Consider the following 25,556-nt stretch of genomic DNA (forward strand, 5'->3'; position numbering starts at 1 on the left):
GCTATGTCAAGCTCTTTTTCTAAAGGTAATATCCCTCATAAAAGTAATACCACAGCCTATCCAAACTCCTAGAGTAAGATCAATATGCTATTAAAAATAGTATAGCTTACCTGAAACTTTTTCTAAAACATCGATAAAGGCTGTTTTATTCTGAAATTCGTAAACTTGTCTATCTGCTCATGAATTTCTAAATGTACTTTTTGGTGAAGGATGGCTGCAGCTTGATAACATACAAAAGAAACCTGTACTCAACTACAAATCCAGCCAATGAAATGATCCACTTTTATGATGACCTTATTGAAGTCAATGGGAGTTTTGCCATTGACCTCTGTGGGGTCTTGATTTCACCCATGGTCTTTTAAATCTTTCCTTTATTCTGGACTTTACTGGGCAATATGATACTTTATGTAATTTGTGTAGTTTTAACAAATAAGGGTCAAATTTTTCTTTTAGGGCCTGACCCAATTGCCATGGAAGTCAATGGAAAGACACTGATGGACCTCCACAGGAGTTGGATCAGACCCTTTGGTGTAAATCAGCATTAAATCCACTCAAGTAAACTGAGTTACTTAGGATTTACTTCATTGTAACTGAAAGTAGAAATCGGCCGTAAGCATGAAATAAAATGAACTCTTGGATCTAAAGCCTGCTTATCTTATTCACGCATGTAGCCCAACTGAAATCAGAGGGACTACTTGTACGAGTATGGAAATGGGTTTTAGACCCTGATCCTTAGAGGTGCTGAGCATTTGAAGCCAGTGGAAGTAGTGAGTGCTCGATACAACTCAGGATTCGGTTCTCTTGGCCCTCCTAAAAATGCAGGACTCTAAGATGTTGCAAAGCAAATGTGCTGCACTCTGGGATTTAAAAAAAAAAAAAAGACAATTTGTTTTAATTGTTTGTAATTTGTCTTACAATACTCTGTGTTCCAGCCTCCCAAATTTAGGCTGAATATCACTACTGTAGAAAATTTGAACAATGGATTGCTCTGGGATTTTGCAGTACTCTGTTGGAAAGCAGCCTGTCATGTTACTCATGCACTTTTTATCTTGCTTGAATAAGCAAACAGTCATTCTTATATTGGTGTGTAACAATCCCCAACTTAAATTCACATCAGGTCCTGAAAATGAAAGTCTGCTAACTAAAACAATACCATTCTGCTTCCACAGAGTATCGTGAACTCAGGGAAAGGACCCTGGCTATGACAAAAGCATAACAAAATGGCTATGTTTCATTGTCTTTATTTAAAAAGCAACATCGTTCTTGTTTTAAATGATGCAATTAAATCTTACAAAAATATTAATTTTGACTTGTCAAAGAACTTCAGTCTCAGATAAGGTCCAAAAACGTAGCTTTTGTTATTTTTTTAATTAAAAAAAAGCCTGCAAAGCATAATAATAATGGTAATAGAAATGTGCTCTGCCTTTTATAAACTTCTGTTAAAGCATGGTATATTCCTCAGGAGTGTTTATAATCCTTGTAGCAGTGTTTTGGTGTATGAGAACCAATGAAGTATAAAAAATGAGCATAAAGATGGAAAAGCAATGTTGATTTTTAAAACGTTTCTGGTGTTAATGAGACCTGATCCAAAGCCCCTTCAAATCAATGGAAATCTTTTCATGGACTTAATTGGACTTTGAAGTGGGCATCAAAAGGATTAGCAGTAACACAGGTAATTAAATTTGTTTTTTTAGAAATATGAATTTCAGCTTGAAAATGTCCCTGCAAGCTAAACATTTTAATAAAATAGCATTTTGCTGTATACAAATATCCTTAAGATGACCATGGGAAATGTAAATATTGTTTTAATTCAAGCATAGGACATTTGTAAATACATGTTTTTCATTCTTATATACTTTAAAATGAATTATCCTTGTCACAATACTGTAGCTCTAAGATATCTCTTCTCCCATCAGCGTGGGTAGATGTGTGCTCACAAGACCAACCCAATTCCATAAATGGCGGTTAGCCTTTCAGCTTCCTCACACATCAGTTGAGACAGACCTTGAAGAATATAAACATTGTTTCTGTAAAATGTTTTGCTCCCTGTTTAATATTTAAATCTTTAAAGATAAATGACTTGCAGTATGCTGTATTGAGTGGCTCGTGCAGCAATTTTAGTACATATGATAATTATGCATAGAAAAACAGCATTAAAAACATTTATGAAGTGCAAAGTCAATCACTCAAAAGTTAGGAAATACCAGAATTAAGGTTGCCTGTGCACTCTTAGTTCAGCCCCCTTGTGTGTTTGCATTATCATTGTCTTTAATTACACACTCACCTACTGTTTTTCCCCAAGACCCAGGCTTCATTCTGGATGGTGCTCACTTAGCAAACGGCTGTTCTGTATTTTGTTTTCTCCTAGTTGCTCAGTGTTGTGGCCCCAGGCCTTACATACTACACATTATTCATGTCTGCTCTGAAGACTGAAATTTTAATTTCTTCATGGGCTTTTCCACTGTGATTTTCACTATAGTATCTGAATGCTTCACAAACATTTAATGAATTTATTTTTAAACACCCCTGTGAGATGGGGCAGTGGTATTATCCCCATTGTACAGATAAGGAGCCAAGGCACAAAGAGATTAAGGTCAAAAGTGTTCACTAATTTTGGGTACCCAATTTGAAACACCTAGGATCTGATTTTTTTCAGAGTATTTAGCATTATATCGCACTTCATATTTTCAAAGCAAAATTCCCAGTTTCTCTCAGATGCAACTGATTTCAATTGCATTTGAGAGCGCAGCACTTCTGGAAATCAGCCCAGAGTCTCAAGTTGGGCAACCATCAGATAAGGAGCATGCAACTTGCCTGCCACCACACAGGAACTCTGTAGCAGAGGCAGGGATAGAATCCAGTTCTTCATGGCAGCATTCAACTGCCTTAACCAGGAGACTGTCCTTTCTCTTTCTGGAATCCCCTCCCTCACTACCCACCTTCCATCTTCTGCTGAGGTCCTACAAACAACAGCCTTCACTAGACAACCCTGATGATTCAGCCTCAGAGCAGATCCATCATGTGCACTGAATGAGATAGTGGAAAAAACAGTATGTGGTCATGTAATTGAAGACTGTTGTCATAATGCTAATGCACAAGGGTACATCTGGACTTGATCCCTTGTGCTCCATCCCCTCCAACTTGTGCTGCCCTAGTCTTTTCCTCACCCTCGGCTCCTTGTCCCAGTCCCATTCTCCTCACCTAGCCAGTTCCTATGTCCATTCCTTAAACTTCTTATCTCAGTCCCAATACTCTTGCCCAGACGATCAACTCCCCTCCCTCACAGCTCCTCGTCCAGTCAGTCTGTTGTCCCTCTCTGCCCAAATTCCTTGCCCCTCCATTTTACGGAGAGAGAAACTGAAACACAGGATGATTAAGGACCAAATCCTAAAAGCATGCAAGGGACCAGGCTGTGCTCTGGGAGTTCTTCACAGCCTAAATGAGGAAGGGGTAGGCCCCTAACCTCCTGCCATAGAGTGGTGCTGTGCCACAAACACTGTGAAGTCTCAGAAGCACAACACTTTCTGTATAGGTTCTATTCCCCTCCAGGAAAGAGAGTGGCTGGTGGATCTGTCCTCACCCCCAATAATTTTTCCAGCCCCCACCATGTGTTGGGGTGAAGGGAAGCCAACAGAACAGAACTCCGCAGTGTGCAGAGGGCCATCCTCCTTGCGTTGGGCCAGTTCTGCTAGCTCAGGGTCTTCTGTGTAGGAGGAGGCTGTCCTCTACATTATTTGCCTAGGGTCACACAGGAAGTTTGTGACATTAGTAGGTGCAGAACCCAGAATTCCTTGGTCCTCATCCTGTGCCTGAATCACAAGACCACTTTCTTTTCTTCATGGAAGGGAGCTATTCTTACACTTAAAGAATGAAATAGAATTGTAAACAGTCATTTTGTCTGGAACAGGGTTCATAAATTTTGACTTATTGAATGTGACATGTTGAACTTTTATTGTTACCAAGAGATTGAGCACTTTACAATAAATTCTAAGTGACAAAACTCATTAGCTTTACAAACCTATTAAGAAAACAAAGTGGTTTTTGTAATAGCACATGAATGACTGAGCTGGAATTAAACTAAGATACAAACATTGGTTTTTGCTGTTGTATAAAGGAGAACCACACCATCTGTGAACTATTTACTGTAAATTAAAATATCAACAAAACCAATGATAATCAGATACGAAGGTGACTGCTCTAAAGACACTAGATATTTGGCAGAGGGGGCAGGCGGAAGGGAAGGGATACTGTAAATCTTCACTAAGGCCCCAAACCTCCAAACTCTAACATGTGTTTAACTTTAATCCTATGAGTAGTCCCCTTGAGATCAATGAATAATTGAAATCAATGGGACTACTCATGGTAGGAAAGTTAAGTACACTGGAAATCTTTGCTGGATCAAGGCTAAGCAAGTGAACACTGTAGGCTCTGTGCTGTTATGCTATGGCAATTCAGCATGTCACTTTGTAGGATTGGGCACTGGGTGACATTTGCATTGCCAGTTACCAATGAAAGTTCAAGATACTCAGCATCTTGCAAGACAAGAGTCCCTACTGCAAGACGACAGAGACCTGATAAAACTCCCAGTGAGGTCAGAAGGAACTAGGCTGGGCTTTAGACAAGGCAAAATGCTGCTCATACATTATCGCACAAGACTTACGGACTCAAATCATGGATATGAACATTCCATTAACTTAGAAGGAACTGCATTGCTCAGCCTGTCTTCACTATGCTTTCTTGTAGTGTTATTGCTGGTTTCCCTACTTTTTCCCTGTGGATGGAGCATTAGTGTTGATAGATATGCTTGGCCCATTTTTGTACAGAATGAATGTTCTTTCTGCATATCTGATTTCAGTTGAATTGTACTCCAAAATGAACCAAACCTTCCTTTGTAAAATGTTTATCATGAAACTATGGAACTGTTCTTTAAGTAAATTCTTCCCAAATTCATTTTAATTTAAATAGAATTATTTGGAATTGCCAGCTTTCTGGGCTTTCTCTTTCAAAAACCCAGTCTATGAAACAGCATTGGGAGTAATACCTCCTCCCCTACCCTGCTCAGGGTTAAGAGTAAATGTCACAATCTAACCCTAAGGGTGTGTCTGCGCTGCAGGATTCTTTTGGCAGTGTGTAGTGTACATACATGCATAGCCCTCATAGTACATGTATAAACAGCAGCATAGACAGTGAAACATGGATTAAGCCAGTCAAGACACTCTGGGTTTATACCCACATCCTTCAAGTGTATGTACCTAGACCTCCTCTACTGGCCCAATCCATGCCTTCTCTATTTTTAGCTGTGTAGTGTCCTGTTGCCTCTCACTGCTGGTCCCCTTCTCCTTTGCAGGGAAAGACTCCAACAGTGGATGGGGGGGTCACGGGTGGGAGGGGGAAGGCTGCCAGATCCCAACAGCTGGAGCCTTTCTCCTATGCAGGGGAAGACTCCAGCAACTCCCCACTGCTGGAGCCATTCCCTGCCACAAGCAAAAACTCCAGCAGCTGTGAAAAGCTCTGCCAGCTCCCCCACTGCTGAAGCCCTTCCTCTGGAAGGGAGTAAGCAGCAGGGAAAGAAAGGCTCTGGAAGTGGGGAGATAGCAGGGAAAGGCTCTGGCAGCGGGGAAACAGCTGAAGCCTTTGCCTGTTGCCTCCCATCTGCCAGAGCCTTTCACTGCCATGTGTAGCTACACACCACAGTGTGGATGCAGTGTGCTTTTGACTGCAGTATGTAGCTATACATATACTGCATGCTGCCGAAAGTGGTTTGTAGTGTAAACTTAGCCTAATATAAATATAAAGACCAGAGAAAGGGAAATAGTCACATATAAAATATAAGAAGAGAAAAACGTTACAGAGCAATAGATCTCTTCCCCTATGGAAAAGTCCTACAGAATGTAATGGGGATTAAACCAATAGGGTTCTGTTGAAATTACTGTAAAAACTAATGCGATTTGATGGAGAATTATAGACTTCGACAATTTGATTTTCTATTGGTTGATTTCTGTTAAATCCTGTAGTAGAGGAAATGTGTGGTTTTGCATCTTAGAATGGAATGTATTCAGCTAGTAAGTGTTCTTTAAAATCTACACCAGTCCTTTTCAGCTTACTCACATAAGCGGTCCTTACAGGAATGAAGTCTGCGGGGTCAGAGCCTGTAGAAGTAATACGTACTTTATTATATTAACGTTACAGCACATTTTCACCCAACATTGGGTTAATTGTCTTTTCATTTTTTCTCCCAGATTGTGGTTTAAATGTTCACAAGCAGTGTTCCAAGATGGTCCCAAATGACTGCAAGCCAGATCTGAAGCATGTCAAAAAAGTGTACAGCTGTGACCTTACAACGCTAGTAAAAGCACACATCACTAAAAGGCCAATGGTAGTAGACATGTGTATTAGAGAAATTGAATCTAGAGGTAAGACATCGTTAATGGGCTTTGGTTGCTTTAATGATAATCCCTTTAGATTGATCTGGGTCATTTGGGTTTTCACTGTATTCATGATTGCTCAAAACAGTTTCAAACGGGGCATTTTATGACTGCCAATTATCCTACACAGTTCGTATCATACTTGGTGTTTGTTGGTTCACAAATATCTGTGATTTTTTTAAAAGCTCTGCTGAAATTACTTAATGTCCTACAAGGACTTCTCTAATTAATATACAAGAGATGGACAGATGCAATGTGTGTTTTATAATGCATAGTTTATAGTACTGTTTTGACATAGATACATGCTTGCTAAACTCCAGTCTTGGATGATCTCCTATCTTATTGATGTACGTGTGCATCTTCCTCTTCTTTATACTTCCCATGGTATTTTAATCAGAAAGATTAACACAGTAAAAACTAGACTAGTTGGTATTTACATATTTCATCTTCCTTGTTCTGTTCTCCCAGCCCACATTTAATATTCTTTACTAGAATATATGGTTTGCTTCTAAAATATTTACTGTACATCTAATATGTTAATCTCAATTAGCTGGTTAAAAAGAATTAGCTTGTAATTGGTCTAATCTGTTTTTTCACCCTGGGAATCAGTATCATAAACATGATTACACAAAATGTTTGGGAGCTTAGCCGAACAATATGGTTGATGCAAGGGTCAGAGTTAAAGGGATGGGGGTGAAATTGTATTCCAAATGAAAAACCTGGTAAAGCTTTTAAAACCTAACTAACCTTGTTGCCTCGTTGCCTTAAATGAAGAACCTGGCCAGGGACAAGCCAGTTTTAAGAGAGATGCAAAGTTAATTTTAAAAATGTTCTCTCCTAACAGGTCTTAATTCTGAAGGACTATACAGAGTTTCAGGCTTTAGTGACCTAATTGAAGATGTCAAAATGGCATTTGACAGAGGTATCTGCTTTAGTATCTGCTGCAACTTTTATGCCAGCTGTCATGGTATAATTCCCCACTCTGAACCTTCGCGTCCAAAAGATGGGTTACCAGCATGAACTCCTCTAAGCTTGATTACCAGCTTAGAACCTGTAGCGCTGCCACCAACCAGGAATTCCAGTGCCTGGTACACTCTGGTCCCAAAACCTTGCCGGCGGGACCCCAAGACGTCCCTCTGGATCTTAACACAAGGAAGTAAACCTTCCCCCACCGTTGCTCTGCCCAGGCTTCCCCTCCTGGTTACCCGAGGAGAGCACGTGCATTCAAACTCCTTGAATCTTAAACAGATAGAGGAAATGCACCTTCCCCCCTCCTCGCACCTCTCCCCTCCCAGACGTCTCCCTGAGAGGACAGTAGCCATTTCTCCCCACCAATTCCTTCTGGTAGGATCCTCAGACCCCCGCTCCACCTCACCAGAATAAAAAAAATCAGGTTTCTTAACAAGAGAAACTTTTATTAAAGAGAGAAAACAAGTAAAAATATCATTTGCTAAATGAAAATGGAAGACAGGTACAACCGGGTCTATTCAGCTTTAGAAACTGGAATACCTCCCAGGCCTAAGTATACACAAGTACAAAGTAAAATCCTTGTCAGCAAAATACACATTTGAACTCCTTCGCAGCCAATACACATTTGCAAATAGAGAAACAACTAAGCCTAACTCGCCTCATTTACCTAGTACTTACTATTTTAACTTATAGAGCCTGAGCAGAAGATTGGCGAGAAACCTGGTATGCACATCTGGTCACTCTTAGAACCCAGAGGAACAACACCAAATTCTAACTGCACACACAGAAACTTCCCTCCCTCAAGATTTGAAAGTATCCTGTCCCCTGATTGGTCCTCTGGTCAGGTGACAGCCAGTCTTACTGAACTTGTTAAACCTTTACAGTCAAAAGAGATATAAAGTACTTCTGTTCTATTAACTTCTACTATCTGTTTATGACACCAGCACATTGTGAAGGATTCTGTTCAGCCAGGGATTCCTCAACGCAGGATCCATCTGCCTGTTGGGCTCTGCAGATGCAGAGGCTGGTCATTATGCTGAGTGGAGGAGTACTCTCCCCTTGGAAAGAGACACAAATCCCATTTTGGCCTGGGTTGCCAAAAGCTGCCCTTTTCCCTTCAGCAGAGTTTGTGTCTCCGCAGTGCCTGACTATGACAGTCAGGCTCTTGGCAATGATGTCATTGGGTCAGAAAGTACTGAACGTTCTCAGTTATTGCCCTGATTTACTAGGGAACCCCCAAGCTCCTCTTTTAGTGGGACCATGAGTCAGCTGGAGAAGAATCTTAAAGGAGCAATGCAACTCGAAGCTCTCTCCCTGGATTATAGCTCCAAAATAATAAGGAACCCCTGGGCTAAACACCCTTCCTCTCCCACCAATGGCAATGAGAGAAATAAGGAGTTCCCACCCTCAGTACCCCACGGTAGCAGTCGGTGGTGGAGAGGTGTGCTCCCTCCCCATATGTTGTTTTAATGAGCCAAAAATTCCATCCCTCTTTGCCTCTCCAGGCTACTGGGGCTACACAAAGAAAGCTCAAATAATACCTGCCTTCTGTGTGGTCCTAGCTGGGCTTGAGGTGCTGAACCAATTCAGGCCCTTACCCAGTGCCCACTGAACTCAAGAATAAATAGCACCACTGCTCTGAGAGGGTGAGTGCATGCCTGTCCTAGCGACTGAGTACTAAAAACATTTTCCTTTTTGCAAACGTTCCTCATTTCCCATTCAGTGCTGACAAATGTATTTTTGGCAAAGTGATATGTTCAAATTAGTTAATCTGCAACACATTTTTACAACACAGCCAGTCACCATTAAAACAGTCACACAGGTTTCTGCATAAAATTTTTTTGTTAAGCTGAGATTGAGAAAAGGACTGGTCTTCTGTATAAAAGGCATAGGCTTTATCCTGAAAAAGTGAAATTCACAGTCAAGCAACAGTTTTTATTCATTAGTTTACATACTCCAGAATCAGTGGCTGTGTTGATCTTAATAATTGCTAAACAGTATAGATTTTTTCACTGAATATTAGTCTAGATCTATTTATATTTTTAAAACATTAATGTCAGCTGCTTTCTGTACACAGATGGAGAAAAAGCAGATATTTCTGTGAATATGTATGAAGATATCAATATTATCACAGGTGCACTTAAATTGTACTTCAGGGATTTGCCAATTCCGCTTATCACATATGATGCCTACCCAAAATTTATAGATTCTGCAAGTAAGTATAAAATAACATTTTTCCTGTTTTTCTTTCTGCCCCTTTTTCTCTCCCTGTTTTGTTTTTTAACATGTTATTAATTAAGTACTAAAGCGCTTCATATGGGTGTTATAAATTGAGATGAAAGCAGGACTAAGTATGTGCCATAGATTATAAGAATGTAGTACTAAGTGATCTTTGTTTCAGTTTCTCCTCCATTTTTCTCAAATGTTTCCTTTTCACTACACATACTGGAAAGATATATTCTTCTTAAAGTAGTGTCCCGGTGAGTGCTCTACTCTTGTTCTGCGTGCATGCCACACACTCTCAATAGGAGATTTTCATTAACAGTGTCCATTCAGCCCACACATGTGCTGTTGATGTTCTTGTGCTCTGTACCAAGGCTATATCAGACTGCGCAAGCAAACCACCCTCTCAGTTCCTTCTCAACCGCCTGAGCTGGAGACGGAGCTAGTGTTTCCGCTTCTTGTCTACCACGGTAGTTTTGGAGCGTCTTGTTAGTTAGTGTAGTTAGTTTAGTATTTGTTTAGCATTTGTGTAAAAAATAAAATTAAAAAAAAAAACTTTTCTGGTTATAGAGACTCCCTCTGGGGAAATTCTCCTTGTGATGGACATGCCCAGTTCACCAGAGTATGTATATATATTTCTTACTATATGTTCCATTCTGTGCATCTGATGAAGTGGGCTGTAGCCCACAAAAGCTTATGCTCAAATAAATTTGTTAGTCTCTAAGGTGTCACAAGTACTCCTGTTCTTCCTAGGAAGATAAATCCTTAGAACCCTCCTCCAAAGCCTCTCCAAAAAGGAAATACAGTTCCTCTCCCAGCCAGTCCTTCTCATAAAGGCCTCTGTCCCCAGCCAGATCTATGGCCTCTGAGAGGTCTTCCTCAGGGCTGGGTACCATGGGTGGGAAAGTCTTCTCCATTATGGGAGATGCAGGAAAATATCACAGCTCTAAAACTAAACAGGGCTTCATGAAGACTCTGGTATTGTCATCTGGGGACGGTACCAAACATATAGGATTATTACCGTCATCTCAGATGCCACTCTGTATATCCTTCCCACATGGTACAATATAAGTCTTCAACCTCATCAGGGCCAACCTCAAAGCATTCTACAGCTCTCATACCGTCGGATAAGGACAAACACTCAACACCACTGGATTTCAGATACCAGAAGGAACTGGCGAAGACAGCTGAACCAGAGTCTCCATTGTCAGCAGGTACTGAGCATCTCCTGGTATTGGGAACTTCTTAGTCTCCAGATCCCTTTACATCTCTGGTGCCTTCGCCCCGCCCCATTCTCTGGGAGCTCCTCAATTAAAAGAAGAGGATGATGATGACTCGTCCTCCATTTCTTCCATTTCAGTGCAGGGTTCGCTGGTACACCCTTACACTAACCCCGTCTCCTGAAGGGGTAAGAAAGGTGCTCCGGAAGCTCATCACTCCTGGTTTTAATAATCCTGGATGCTACCCCTTCCCCTTATGCACCTCAAAGGCAATATTAGGATCCCCGGGAAGCCTATTGTTGGCAGTTCTCTAGGGCCCTGACCCTATCCCATCGGGATGATAGGGAGACCCAAGCTTCCCCACCCCAGCAGCAGGAAGAAACATTTGAGGAGCAGGAGTCCAGGGCAACTAAAGAAGCCACAAGTCAGACCACCATCTCAGCCTCTTTGCCAGATGAGGCCCTGATACTTCTCCCCTGCCCCCCATGTGCAGTCAATTATTTTCACCAGTTTCAGAACCTTGTTAAGTGGGTGACAGACTCTCTGCAGATACCCTGAGGAGGTCAGGGAACCCCAGCATGAGCTATTGGACATTCTGCATTCTGCAGCACCATCTAGAGTTGCCTTCTCCATTATTGAGGCTCTACTGGAACACATAGGAAATGCCAGCTACAGTGACACCCACTTGTAAAAGGGCTGACAAAAAATATTATGTCCCCTCCAAGGACTCTGAATTCCTTGTGACAAAATTCCTCATCTATCTTAGTGGCTTCTGCACTTATTGGTGGATTTGTTCACCTCAGAGATTCACCATGTGGGTCAGGGAACAGCCCAGAGACCACCTCCTCTGGTAGAACCCACAGTCCAGATCAATTCCTCCTGTGTCTGAGCAACAGTTGGGAGGTTTGGGGGGAACCTGGGCCCGCTCTCTACTCCAGGTTCCAGCCCAGAGCCCTGTGGACTACAGCTGTCTAGAATGCCTCCTGGAACAGCTGCGCGACAGCTACAACTTCCTGGGCTTCATCCCCATGGCCTCCTCCCAACACCTTCTTTATCCTTACCACAGGACCTTTCTCCTGGTGTCTGATAATGCTTGTACTCTTCAATCCTCCAGCAATACGCTTTCCCACTCTCAGCTCCTAGTGCCTCTTGCTCCCAGCATCTCACATGCATGCTACAAACAGAAGTGAGGTTCTTTTTAAACTCAGGTGCCCTGATTAGTCAGCTTGTCCTAATTGATTCTAGCAGTTTCTTCTTAATTGGCTCCAGGTGTCCTAATTAGCCTGCCTGCCTTAATTGGTTCCAGCAAGTTCCTTCTTGTTCTGGAACTGCCCCTGTTGCTTTACCCAGGGAAAAGGGATCTACTTAATCTGAGACTAATATATCTGCCTCTAACACTCTCCCGTGGCCATCTTGCTTGACCCTGTCACATCCTCTTCTCCCACCTACCTCCCAGTTCTCTGGTCACTGATGCAGTGGGGCAAACAACACCGAAATAAGTCCACCCCATAAAACAGAAACCAAAATCATCTGGACCTCTGACTATGCAGCAGTTTTGTAATGCAAATTATCAAGCATTGATGGCCAAGTACAGCTTGACAAAATTTGGGTTGTTCATTGAGTACCTTCCCCCTGATCAAAGAGAACAACACTATTGCTGAGGGACAATTGCTGGCAAGAACATCTTTGCAGGCAGGACTTGATGCTGCAGACACTGCAGCCCATTCCATCTCTACGGTGGTGGTGATGCATGGTGCTTCCTGGCTGCAGTTGTCTGGCTTCCCCAGCAATTTCAAAATATGGCCAAGGATTTCTCATTTAATGGATGGAAGTTGTTTGCAGCAAACACTGATGAATTGTTGCATACTCTTAAAGATTCCAGGGCCACATTACACTCATTGGGCACTATACTCCTGCAAATAAATAGAAGTTCAGCAGTTTGCAAATGCAGTTCAGAGATCCTGCCCTATACAATTCTCTGGATTCCAGAGACCCATGGAATCCACCAGGAAGAGACACAGGTTCCAAAGAAGGCGATCCTCTCTAAACCCATCTGATGTGGCTCCACAACAGGCATCATCAAAGCGCCAGTTTTTGATGGGACAGTCAAGGGTCTGAATTTCCAACCCTCATTAGTCTGCCAGCTTCAGTGTTTTACCTACCTTCTCCCATTTGGCAACAAGCCCTTCCACTTCCAGAATGTAGGGGAGTGTATCACCTCAGACAAATGGGTCCTGGGAGTAATATCATCGGGCTACGCCATCCACTGTACCTCCCTCCGTCCTCATTCCTCTTCCCCGCCCCTCTTCAGAGACCACTCTCACGGAGCCCCTAATAAGGTACGAAGTAAACACCTTTCTTCGTTTAGGAGCAATAGAACCGGTACCTCCTCAGTACAAAGGAAAAGGCTTCTATTACAATTATTTCCTCATACCAAAGAAGAACAGAGGGTGGAGACCAATTCTAGATCTAAGACTCCTAAACATATTCATGAGTCCCCAGAAATTCAGGGTGGTGACCCTAGCAACCATAATTCCTTGTCTAGATTCAGGGGATTGGTTTCAGCTCTCAGCTCCAGGATGTGTACTTCTATATAGTGGTGTGCCCGTCTCACAAGAGATTCCTCTGATCTGTGTTAGGCTAGAATCATTTCCAGTATCAAGTGCTCCCCTTCAGCCTCTCTGCTCCGAGAGTATTCTCAAAGGTTCTGTCAATAGTGGCTGCTTACCAGACTATAGTGGTATTTCCCTGGCATCCAGGGCACCTCTTCCCGTCGACAGGTTCCAGATATTATCAAGCCTTGTCAAAACAATTCTCCAGACCTCAGTCAGAAACTGCTTCAACTTTTGGGTCACGTGGTCACTTGCATTTTTGTGACAAAGCATGCAAAATTACACCTCCGCTGTTTTCAGGGGTGGCTCAGAATGGTTTACTCACCAAACAGATACAGTCTAGGCAAGCAGGCATCAGTATCCCAGTGGGTAAAGCATTCCCTAGACTTGTTGAAGATTCATCACTATGTAGGAGGTCTCCTTCCTCCAAATTGCACAACAGTGACTAACCACAGACACATCTCTCTTGGGTTGGGGGGTGCACTTTGGCTCCCTGACAGCACAGGGCCAATGGTCACCTCAAGAGACCACCCTCCATATCAACCTCTTGGGGCTCAGAACAATAAGAAATGCTTGTATGCATTTCCTACCTCTCATCAGACACAGATCTATCAAAGTCATGACAGACAATGTAGCCTGCATGTTTTATATCAATCAACTGGGAGGGACAAGATCCCCTTCCCTCTGCACCAAAGACATGAAGTTGTGGAATTGGTGCATAAAGCATCACATAAGGATTTCAGCAATGTATCTGCCTGGTGTACAGAATGTCACTGCTGACACACCCAGCAGGTGCTTCTCCCAAGAATACAAATGGGAGTTGGATTATGAGGTTCTACACAGAATCTTTCAGACTTGGAGGTTTCCAGAAGATGACCTTTTCGGCACAACCACAAACAAAAAATGCCACCTATTTTGCTCAAAGGAGGTGGGAGGGTTAGGTCACAATTGACTGGGAGACGCCTCCTCTTGCCTTGGACAGACAGACTGTTTTATGCCTTCCAGCACCTCTCATCCTCAAGATGATAAACAAGATCAAGCAGGAAAAGGCCAGAGCCACAGTGTGGTTGAGGCAACCGTGGTTCTCTTACCCATTTCACGTCACTCGCTATCCTTCAGCTCCTCTCTCAGGACACCAGACACCTGACGCATCCCAACCTGGGCATTCTTCACCTTAAGGCATGGTTCCAGGATGGTTTGTGGGGCTGGAATCATGCTGCTGTTCAGAGGCACAACACATATTGGTAAATAGTAGAAAAGTTTCCACCAGAGCTACTTACCTCCAGAAGTGAACAACATTCAGCCACTGTTGAAACTCCACAATGCTGCTCCTGATTCTGCCCCACGTCCTCTCGTTCTGGAGTACCTGCTACAGCTTAAGAAATAGAGGTTGTTCCTCAGTTCCATCAAAGTTCACCTGGTGGCCCTAACAGCTTTCATATTACTGTTGAAGGTTTCTCTGGTTGCTCATTTCAGAACCACAAGATTTATGAAAGGCTTGGGGAATCTCTTCCCAGAGATAAAGGTTCCTGCTCCTGCTTGGGACTTGAATTTAGTTCTCAAAAGCCTCACAAACCCCCTGTTGGAACCAATGGCCACCTGCTCCTTACTGAATTTATCGAGGAAAACAGTCTTCCTAGTGGCAGCTACCTCAGCCTATAGTCGGAGAGATTGGGGCTTTAATGGCAGACTTCTCCTTTCACAACATTTCACAAGGATAAGGTGTCCTTGTGGCCCGAGGTTTCTCCCTCAAGTAACTTCCAAATTTCACCTAAATCAGACCATATACCTGCCCATTTTCTTCCTAAAACCACACACTTCAAGTGGGAGATTTTTCTCCACACTCTAGATATCAAGTGGGTGTTATCCTTCTGTCTGGAAAGAACTAAATCATTTTGTAAATCCAACGGACTATTTCTTTTGATTGCAAACAGATGTAAGGGTTTCCCCATTTCTACACAGGGACTCTCTAAATGGATTTCTGAGTATATTATAACTTGCTACCAGGCTGTCAACGTTCCACCCCCTATCAGCATTTCAGCACACTCAACTAGATCACATTACATCTATGGCTTTCCTTGAAAATGTTTCCATTCCAGAAATCTGCAAAGCCAGTACATGGTCTTCGGTACATACCTTCCCTAGATACTATGTCTTTGTTGATGCCTCCAGGTCTAGTGTTGCAGTTGGCAATGCAGTTCTCTCTCCTGTGCAGGACTCCATTCTGAAGCCCGTTTCTCCTATTGGGGATACTGCTCAGGAGTCACCAAGAGTGGAGCACCTATAGGGACATTACTCAAAGATGAAGAAGAGGTTACTCACCTTGTGCAGTAAGTGTGGTTCTTTGAGATGTGTCCCCCTGTGGGTGCCCCACTACCCAGTCTCCTTCACCTCTGCTTCAGAGTTTCTCCTGAGACTTGGCGATGCAGAAGTAACCGAGGGGGCAGTTCATCCAGGCAGCCTGATATAGCCTGGGTACAGGGCATGAGGATACCAACAGCACATCTGAGGGCTGAATGGACAGTGCTAATAAAAACCTCACATTGAGGGTGCCTGGGGCACGCACACACCAAGAGAGTGCTCATAGTATCTCGAAGAACCACAGTTACTGTGCAGGATGAGTACCTCTTTTCCTGTCACTATGTGGTGAATGATCCTGTTTACCTGACAATGTCATCATTCAAAGTAGCCTTAATTTTATTTCACTGGGAATGAGGTAATCAATGAGAGTGATTGGTAATGAGATAAAGGACCCCTAGGGATGAAATCTCAGACCCATTGAAGTCAATGACAAAACTCCAATAGACTTGAGTAGGCCCAGAATTTCACCTCTTGGTCACTTGTGCAAAACTAATCCAAGTCGGTAGTAATTACTATCTTGACAGCTTTTTCAGTACCTATGAGGAATGTCGTGGTGGACTCAGTCCAGTTACAGTGGACAGGAATTCACATGTCACAACTTATCACAGCTCTTCTCCTCTAACATTGTTCTTGACAGTGCATTGGGGAGCCATGGAAACTGTTGTGAGAGAGTCATTCCAGAAGAGACCTTCCAGAAAAAGAGGGAGGCACATTGTTTAAAGCAAAACCGAAGCTCGTTGACATAATTTGGAGATAAACAGTTAGATTTAATCATGAGGGCTCCTTTCAAACCTGTCACTTCCCAAACTACTGTGTCTCTACTTCTCTGCTTGAAGTCTGGCGTTGTCTGCACTGATATTTAAATGTTTCTGTTTCAGAAACCATGGATCCTGATAAACAGTTGGAAACACTTCATGAAGCATTGAAACTACTGCCACCTGCTCACTGTGAAACCTTAAGGTATCTCATGGCACATTTAAAGAGGTATGTGGTTTATTTTAAAAGAAATTAGATGAATTCATCTGAAACAGAGTCCAATCTGTAGCCTCTACACGAGTCTGTGTAAGCCCCACAGATGTATTTGGGGCCTTGTTCGGGCTTTTATAAAGCAAATTCTGAGTTGTTTTTGTAAATTTAACACAGCACTACAATCTCTCCAGTGTCATTTGTTATAGCAGAATGAACAAACTTAAATACAGAAACTCCTCACTTAAAGTCCTCCCAGTTAACATTGTTTCATTGTTACGTTGCTGATCAGTTAGAGAACATGCTCCCTTACAATGTCCTTTGGCAGCTGCCTGCTTTGTCCACTGCTTGCAGGAAGAACAGCCCATTGCAGTTAGCTGGTGGGGGCTTACAACCAGGGCTGGTGGGGGCTTGGAACCAAGGTGGACCGGCAGTCCCTCTATCAGCTTCCTGCTCTTAAGTTCTCTGTGTGGCAGCTGCCCAGCAGGCCATCAATTGCCGGCAGTTCAGCTGTCCCTCCTCCCACTGCCATGTGCTGATCCTGCCCTCTGCCTTGGAGCTGCTCCCCGGAGCCTCCTGCTTGCTGTGCGGGTGGGGGATGGAGGGAAGAGGGGGGCTGTCAGGGTGTCCCCCTTCCCTCCTGCTCCTGCACCCCGCTTATCCCATCTTCCATAGAGCAGGGGGGACACACGACAGGGCTCAGGATGGAAGGAGCTTGCTGATCTACTTAACAAGGCAGTGCACTTAGAGTGGGGTCAGCATACTTAAAGGGGCAGCATGCATCTCTCTGTGAGAGTCTCTGTCTCTGTCTGCTATGCTGTCTCCCCTCCCTGTATTTGTGCTGCCTTGTAGAGTGTGAGGCTACATTAACAACAATGAGTTAATCCTTGAGGGCTCAGCCAATTGCTAGTTCATCATTTAGCAGTAAGGCATTCCCTGGGAAATATCCCACCCTCTGACTTCACCACCTCAACCAAGCTTCACAATCATCATCACTATGTATAGTATTAAATTGTTTAAAACTTAAATTCGGTGTGTGTATGTGTGTATAGATATATATACACACACCTCTACCCCAATATAATACAGTCCTCGGGAGCCAAACAATCGTACCACATTATAGGTGAAACCGCATTATATCGGGAAGGGAAGTCTGTGCCTCCCCAAACAGCCTGGCCTCGCCTCCATCCAGCCCCCCCTGCTTCCCGCCCCCTGACTGATCCCTCAGAACTTCCGACCCATCAAACCCCCCACACACTCCTTGTCCCCTAACCACCCCCCCCGAGACCCTCTGCCCCTTATCCAACCCCTCAGCGTGTTGGAGTCATCCCTAGATGGATGTGGGGCCCGGGACAAATCAGCCTCCCCGCTAGTCTCCTCAGTGTCCACCCAGCGCTCCTGCCCGCACAGCCGCCACTCACCTCCTCACCCCACCTACCTGCCCGTGGCTCGCCTTTCCACTAGTCTGCCCAGTGCTCCTGCCCGCCCAGCTGTCACTCGCCACTTGTCTTCCCGCTAGTCTCCTCACTGTCTGTCCGGTGCGCCTCTCCCTGTCCGCCCAACCGCTGCTGTCCTGCTTGCTGTCTGCCTGCCTGCCTCCTCACTCCCACTCCTGCCTGCCGCTCACCTCCCCATTCACCTCCTCACCTCACTTGTCCTCCTGCCTGCCTCCCATCCTTAACATGCCGCTCAAAGCAGTGTTGGAGACTGATGCACTGATCCACCGGCGTGCGCAGCCCCGCCCCCGAGAGCTTTAGTGCGTTATATGTGAACCCGAGTTATATCAGGTCACGTTATATTGGGGTAGAGGTGTAATAGTCTTTTGTCTAGTGAAAAAAATTCCCTGCAACCTTATTCTTATGGGAAAATTGGATTTGCTTAACATCGTTTTGCTTAAAGTCACATTTTTCAGGAACATAACTACTACGTTAAGCGAGGAGTTACTGTGTGTCTTAAAAGAACAGAGTATTAAAATACACTAAAACAGATACACAGACATTGTGCTTTCTCCTATCTTTTGCACTCTCCATAGGCCTTAAGGACTTATACCAGTAAAAAACACACAATTTGGATACAAATAATAATAATATTCCTAACCAATTTTTACTCTATTTGTAGGTACTATAAATATCTACATGGCAAGAAACTATTCCCCTTCTGTTGTCAAAGTATATACAAAACCATAGAGTAAAAAATAGAATTGGCATATTAGCTACTGTGCCCATTTTAATTTGTGACATGTACCTATTGTTAACATGTACCCATTGTCATGAATAATCATTTCTTGCCATATAAATAGCTTCATTTTAAGTCTTTTTAGTGAAAACACAGTTGCACTGTAGGATTTGTTGAGTCTGCTGAGTATGTCATGCAAAATGCAACCCCAGGGTTGCTGCATGTTCTGGACCAGATATGTCAGTGTCCACTTATTTCAATGGAACTTCAAATGAATGTATTAGTATAGCCTGAGGAATGGAAGACCAGTAGCAAAGACTACTTGTAAAGCTGATTTTTCATATCCTATTGTTCAAGGATTGTTGCTAATCTGTTGATTAGCAGGTCAATTTATAAATTCTCACACTGCTGGCATTTGCTAAGTATGAGGAGGAAGGGGCAACACAATTTATAATATTTCAATTATTTTTAGTTTCTGTTGTTTAATATACTTACTGAAAAGAGTTGTAGTGAGGGAACAGCTAGCTCACTGGCTTGTTGCAAAATTTAGCTAATTAGCCATTGGTCCTTTATTTGGAATCATAAACTAGGACGCAGAGTTTTGGAAATACCAGAATAATATGTCAAAAAAAGAGGACACCAAATGCTGACAACTATTGTATATGCCTGAAGGGCTTTTATTCAGCATAGGAGATCAGATAGTTCAGCACTGTGAAAGAAGTGTTTTTATAACCCACAAACTTCCTACCAATGGATATTTAGTCGTCTACAAGAATCCTTCTGGAGATTTGTTTTATGATAAAGCAGCAGTGTATATTAAGTCCTTTGTTTAGTCTGTGAACAAACTCGTTTACAAATCTGAATTTGTTTTATTGAGAGAGGCAATTAACTGCCATAAACCAAAGCAGAAGTTTAGTGTTTCTAGACAGCATTTTGTTTACTGTTATTATGCCAGTAATCAGAATTTGGGGAGACGTTTATTCTGTGTCTCCGCACTTCTTAACCATATACTGTCTGAGAAGACTCCATATAGTCTGCTCTGTGGGCATATGTGGTAAATTATACTCTATGGTCCACCCAAAGATAATATAATAGCAGATTGTGAGCTTTGGAACAGGCACTGGTGGATAACCAGATAACCAGCAGTAGGAAGTTGCTACAAGTGGTGGCAAAGCTGCACTAGCAGTTTATAACCCTACGCTATTAGGAACCCAAGAGCTGTGTGATGCAGCCAAGGAGAGGTGTGGGGTAAGCCTGCCAAAGCACTGACTTAGCATCTTTGTTAGAGTTGGTCTTTGTGCACCTTGTCATCAACCAATATTTGGTATGACGTGCCTTGTGTTTAACATTGTCCTCCTTTACAGGGTAACCCTTCATGAAAAGGAGAATCTCATGAATGCAGAGAATCTTGGTATTGTTTTTGGACCAACCCTTATGCGAGCACCAGAACTAGATGCAATGGCTGCACTGAATGATATCCGTTACCAGAGACTTGTGGTGGAGATGCTTATAAAAAATGAAGACATTTTATTTTGAATATTTTGTTTTGTTCTTTCTAAAAAAGGAAACAACAATATTCTGTGGAGGAAGGAATATTTTAATGTAATTTGACTGGCTCTTGTAGCTGAATTCCATATTTGCTAGAGCTTTTGATGTATACAGGATAAAAATGAAGGAACTCTGTGTCGCTTCTGTAGTGCCATTCAGCTGATGTTGAAAAAAGGTTAACACATTTTCCAGTACTAGTAATCCTGGGTGTTTATCATGTTTAAAACAAAAATCTAAAGCTCTATTGCATGATTGGCTTCCTGTTCTCCCTGTTTTGATGAAGCTCTTTCTGCAAAAGAAACAAGAGAATTAGTGCAGCATCTTTTATAAGCATCTTTGTTCTGGATAGTTTGTGATTGTGATTTAGCATGTTTCTCAGTGTAAACCTATTGTGCATTTGCTTTTATGTTCTATGTAATTGGTTTCTGATACTAAAAAAGAATGATTTCTGTGAAATGGGGCTTCTGGCTGTATGTTGACATTTCCTATCATTCTTTTCCCACTTTCTTGGGTGATTTCTTCCTGGTTTCTCTCAGTTCTTTTATCATGTAGTAATTTGTTTTGAACAGAAACAAAATGTGTACTTTGTCACTTTAAGTAATTCTTCATGTCTTTTATCGTGGTTGCAGTAAAATCTGCAACACTGTACAATATTTCCTTTATTGTTGTTTCAGTTGTAATTTTGTATTTTTATCGGGCATGCATATATTAATTTATTAAATTTTGCTATTAGAAATCTCACATTGTGCTGGTTTTTAATTAATGAAAATATTTTCAATGCCTTTGTTTTCACATTTATGTTCACAAAATAAAATGTCGACTCATTTTTTGTTGAGCTATTTGAATGATCTGTGGTATTTTGGCACTCGAATATATTGAATGGCCTTTGACCGAAAAGAGACAATTTATATTTGTTATTTTTTTGGTAGGACATTCTCAATCTAAATAGCTTGGAGTCTGGTACTTCTTAAGGTTCCCAGCAAATTCTCATGATTATTTTATTTGCAAAATTCTTTAATCATCATCCAGAACATTTTTCAAGAGCTCCTCAGCACCTCTTAAAAAACAAAACCAAAAACTAATGAAGTACTGCAACGCCTCCAGTACTATTAACAACTAACTTTCTATGAATTTTTCAAAAAATGTATAGTTATTTGCCTGTATATAGGCCAGTATTGCAATTTACAGTTACACAAATATAGGTGGCCAGAATAGGTGAATCCACTACTTATTTACAAATATACCAAACTATATTTGCTTCAGGCTTAAATTGTTCAACACTGACCCCAACACTTCTGTCCTCCTCTCTCCATCCCCCTCCCCCATCTCCTCCATATGAAGGTAAATGACCAAAAATGATAAATAATGCATCAATCTAAGGCAGAGCAATGCATACAAATTGCTTCTTACCAGCCTTTTGGCAGTACCAATGATACAGCCACTCCATGTATTCACATTTTATTCTCTAGAAATGCTCCTGAGTGTGACAAAGCAATATTATTCCATCCAACAGCGTAGAGTCTGACTGCATATCTCTAAGCAGGTTAACACCAAGAGTCATACCAACTGGCTACAAGCACTATTTTCTCAGCTTTCACAATTCCTATAAGACTGGTACTCCAATGAATTTTGTTTGGCATTGTTGGAATTTTCTGTACCCTTGTAATCACAGCCCTAAAAACCAAACAAACACACCAATTTTTTTCATGTTGAGCTTTCTGACTCACTCGTCACCAAAAATGGCAGACCAGATTTGTCCAAGTGCAATATGTGACTATATCAGATCTTCACCTCCTAAAATATATTGGACCTGATTCTCCATTGCCTTGCATGTGTGTAATCATTTACACAAGTGCAAAGTGAGTGCACACTGGATGGCAAATGTTACCATTCTGATTTGCATGTATGGAGCAGCAAAGCAAGGTCTGATGCTCAACTCACTTGCATTTCTCAGTCTGTAAAAAGATCACTTTGGAACACTGCAACAATCCATTTCGAAATGGCAGAGAATGGTCTAGGCATCAACGGGCACAATACTATTTATTTTGGTACAAACCAGAACACCAGAAAAGCCTGATTCACACGAAAAGCAGGAGGCCCAAACTGCCTGGTGCTGCAGACAGAACAATCTCTCTGTTGCCCCATGCTTCTGCCTCCATGTATCAGGGGCAGCAGCTCAAACTGCTGCCTAGAGACATTATCTATAGCCTGGAATCTAACAAAAAGAGAAGAAATAAAAAGGAGAGCTCTTTACAGGAAATGTTTATAGTGAGAGAAGAGGAGATTTGGGGGAGGGGTAAGGGGGGTAGAAGGGTTAGGAACTAAAGGATTGGGCAGTGGTGGTGGAAGAAGCAGGGACCGGAGGAGTGGAGGAGGAAGAAGGAATTCAGAGGATTGAGGTCTAAGTGATAGTGATGGGGGAAGTAGGGGATCAATGGGGAGTGTGTGGGGGAAAGTGGATGGGGAGGTGGGGTGATGAGGGAAGCAGGGACTCAGAGAGTGTGGTGGGCGGAACCCATGTTGCCAACTCAGTGGGATTTTTTTCTCTTGTGACAGATGTTCAACAGTTGGGGCTGGAGCCAGTCTGGCAACAACGCAAGAAGCTCCAGTTAGCTAACAGATGTGAGCCTTCTGATTGGCTGTCTACCCTCCTTGCCCGCCTAGGACAGAGCAACCAACCACGGTGCTGTGGGAAGCAGGAAGCGCTCGTCTCCTATCCCCTCTGCAAGTTGAAGCCCTTCTCACAAGGGGGACAAGGGGACAGAAAAAGCCCAGCAGCCTAGGGCAGCTCCACTCTCCCTCCCCCCCATGAGCAATAGAGGGGGCAGTCCTCTCCCCTCCCTCACTGCAGCACCCAACCAGGGGAGGGATGGAAGGGGTGAAAACCCCTGGAGCTGCCTCCCTAGCCTGGTAAGGGGAGAGGAGGCCCCACTGCAGCCCTGGGGTATGTGTGAAGAACCCAGCAGAGGCAGAGGTGAGTCTGGGGCACTGAATGGATGGCAAGGGTGGGCAGGGCGGATGCAGCAGGTTGATGAGGGGACAGGTGTGGTTTGGAGATGGGGATGCAGAATTAATTGCTGAGTAGAGAACAGGCAGATGTCGAGGTGAGAGCTCCTGCAGTGGGGGCCAAAATCACCTTACCCAATGAATCTGGGAGAGTTAACACACATGGGGTCTCAAAAGGCAGACCAAACGCCACAGTATAGTCTGTTTTTAAAAAATCATGGTTTTTAGGCCCATCGCAATTTTGGGGCCGGGGTCAGTCATGACTTTTGTTGTTTTGAAATTGGCACTGCTGGAAACTGGGTGGGCAGAGGTGGAAGCAGGGATCCAGAGTGGGGGAATGGAAATGGAGAGGAAGAAAGTGGGCCCCATGGAGTGATGGAGCTGGAGGGGGAGAAAAGGAGGGCACACAGAGACCCTGCCATGAGGAAGAAGGTAGGGAGAGGGGGGACACCCTGAGGCCCTGGCCTGGAAGGAGAGCTCATGCTGAAGGCTGGTTGCTGGGAGGGAATTGAAACACTGCCCATGGTTGCAGAGAGTCTCTGAAATACGGGGGGATGGGAGGGTTCCATATGGGGAGCCTGTTGGTAGCAGCTGGAGAATGCAAGGAGTCCCTGGGGCATACAACTCACTTGGCCTACTGGAGCTGCACAGCAGATTTAACATTGACTTGCACAGCTGTAAGTGAAGAGAGGCAGTACGGCAAACCTGTTACAGCTGAAAGGTCTCTGCTTGCTCCTCATCTTGGATTGGGTGGAAGGCTGTGGTTGATACTTGTTCCTGCAGCTGACTGCTCTGGGAAAGGGGTGGGCTGGGCTGCTGGTCCATAGCTGGGTGCCTAATGTGGCTACTCATGCCCCTTGCTCCCAGGATGCCTGGGGCTCTAGCTGCTTGTCCAGGGCATGGCATGAGGACTAGAGCACCATGCAGCAGCCTTGGCTCCAAGCCTTGGGGTAAGCTGGGGGAACCAAGCTTTAAGCTACATCTCATTGGTCAGAGACCCCAGCCAAGTCACAGAAGGGAGACCTGACGGCCTCCAACCACAGAGATAAAGCCTAGAGTGGCCCTAACCAGAGAAACACACCTAGAGCATCTCTTCAGCCACCCATCATCAGGGCTAGACAGGAGAGAGAAGGGCCGGGTGCCTTATGGCAGGCTCAAGTGAACTCCTGCACCGGTGGGGTGTGAGGAATAGCCGGCCAGGTTCCTGGCCCATGTGCCCCTCGATGGGCTGCAAGTGTCCGGCACAGTATCAGGTGATTGCATTGCTGATTCCGCCCCCATCAGGGACCTGCCCCCTCCTCATCCAGCCCAGGGGGTGTGGCTTTAGCTCCAGTGATTATGCAGAGGATCTGGCCTAACCAGAACACCCCCATCCTCCATGTGGAGATCCTGGCAGACTCTAGCCATGGGCAAAGGTTCATCCCAGCTGGATCAGAACAAGGGTCGTCACTCACTTTAGCCTGGCTTTTTCTGCCACAAGCTCTGTCTTTGTCTCCTGAGTCTCTTGAACCAGTATATGCAGTTCACCGGGAGTGGGGTCTTCTCTTGTCCCAGGGTCTTCAGTAATTACCCCTTCCCTGATTTTAGTTCCTGGATGGAGTTGAGCAACCCTCGCCAGCCAGCCAGCCAGCCAGCATACAATGCCTGGCTCGCAAACAAACAGCACTCGAGTCATGCATCAACACGCTGGGCCACTGCTCTAGTATTCCTTTTTTAGGAAGGACTTGAGCACTGCTAGTGCTCCCAGTCCTGTGAGCCTGTGCTCGGTGGTAGAGAAATGTGACCACTTGCTTCCGCCTGCCCCCATCACTGGTCAGTCTCTTCTGTGCTGTGGGAGCTGGGCCATGGCAAAGTGATGAGTGAGCAGCCACCCCCTGCCCAGAGGCTTCAGGAAGTGGGGACTGGCCTGGTGTGGTGGCTAGGGTGACCAGATGTCTCGACTTTATAGGAATAGTCCCAATTTTGGGGGCTTTTTCTTATATAGGCTCCTATTACCCCCACCCCCGTCCTGATTTTTCACACTTGCTGTCTGGTCACCCTAGTGGTGGCTC

At 43.8% G+C, this 25,556-nt stretch overlaps 1 protein-coding gene across 3 annotated transcripts in view; it reads left to right on the forward strand.

Moving 5' to 3' along the window:
• Window positions 1-21,240, forward strand: part of CHN1 (chimerin 1) — a 172,387-nt gene extending 151,147 nt beyond the window's left edge. For all 3 annotated transcript variants that reach the window (XM_032784541.2, XM_075070107.1, XM_032784543.2), the window contains 5 exons: window positions 6,240-6,413; window positions 7,270-7,347; window positions 9,472-9,609; window positions 16,689-16,794; window positions 20,316-21,240. In XM_032784541.2, coding sequence (XP_032640432.1) covers window positions 6,240-6,413; window positions 7,270-7,347; window positions 9,472-9,609; window positions 16,689-16,794; window positions 20,316-20,487 — 668 coding nt within the window. In that variant the 3' untranslated portion in view covers window positions 20,488-21,240. The remainder of the gene's footprint in view (window positions 1-6,239; window positions 6,414-7,269; window positions 7,348-9,471; window positions 9,610-16,688; window positions 16,795-20,315) is intronic.
• Window positions 21,241-25,556: the final 4,316 nt, after the last annotated feature.

Source organism: Chelonoidis abingdonii, chromosome 10, assembly GCF_003597395.2.
Source record: "Chelonoidis abingdonii isolate Lonesome George chromosome 10, CheloAbing_2.0, whole genome shotgun sequence".
Classification (NCBI taxonomy): Eukaryota; Metazoa; Chordata; order Testudines; family Testudinidae; genus Chelonoidis; species Chelonoidis abingdonii.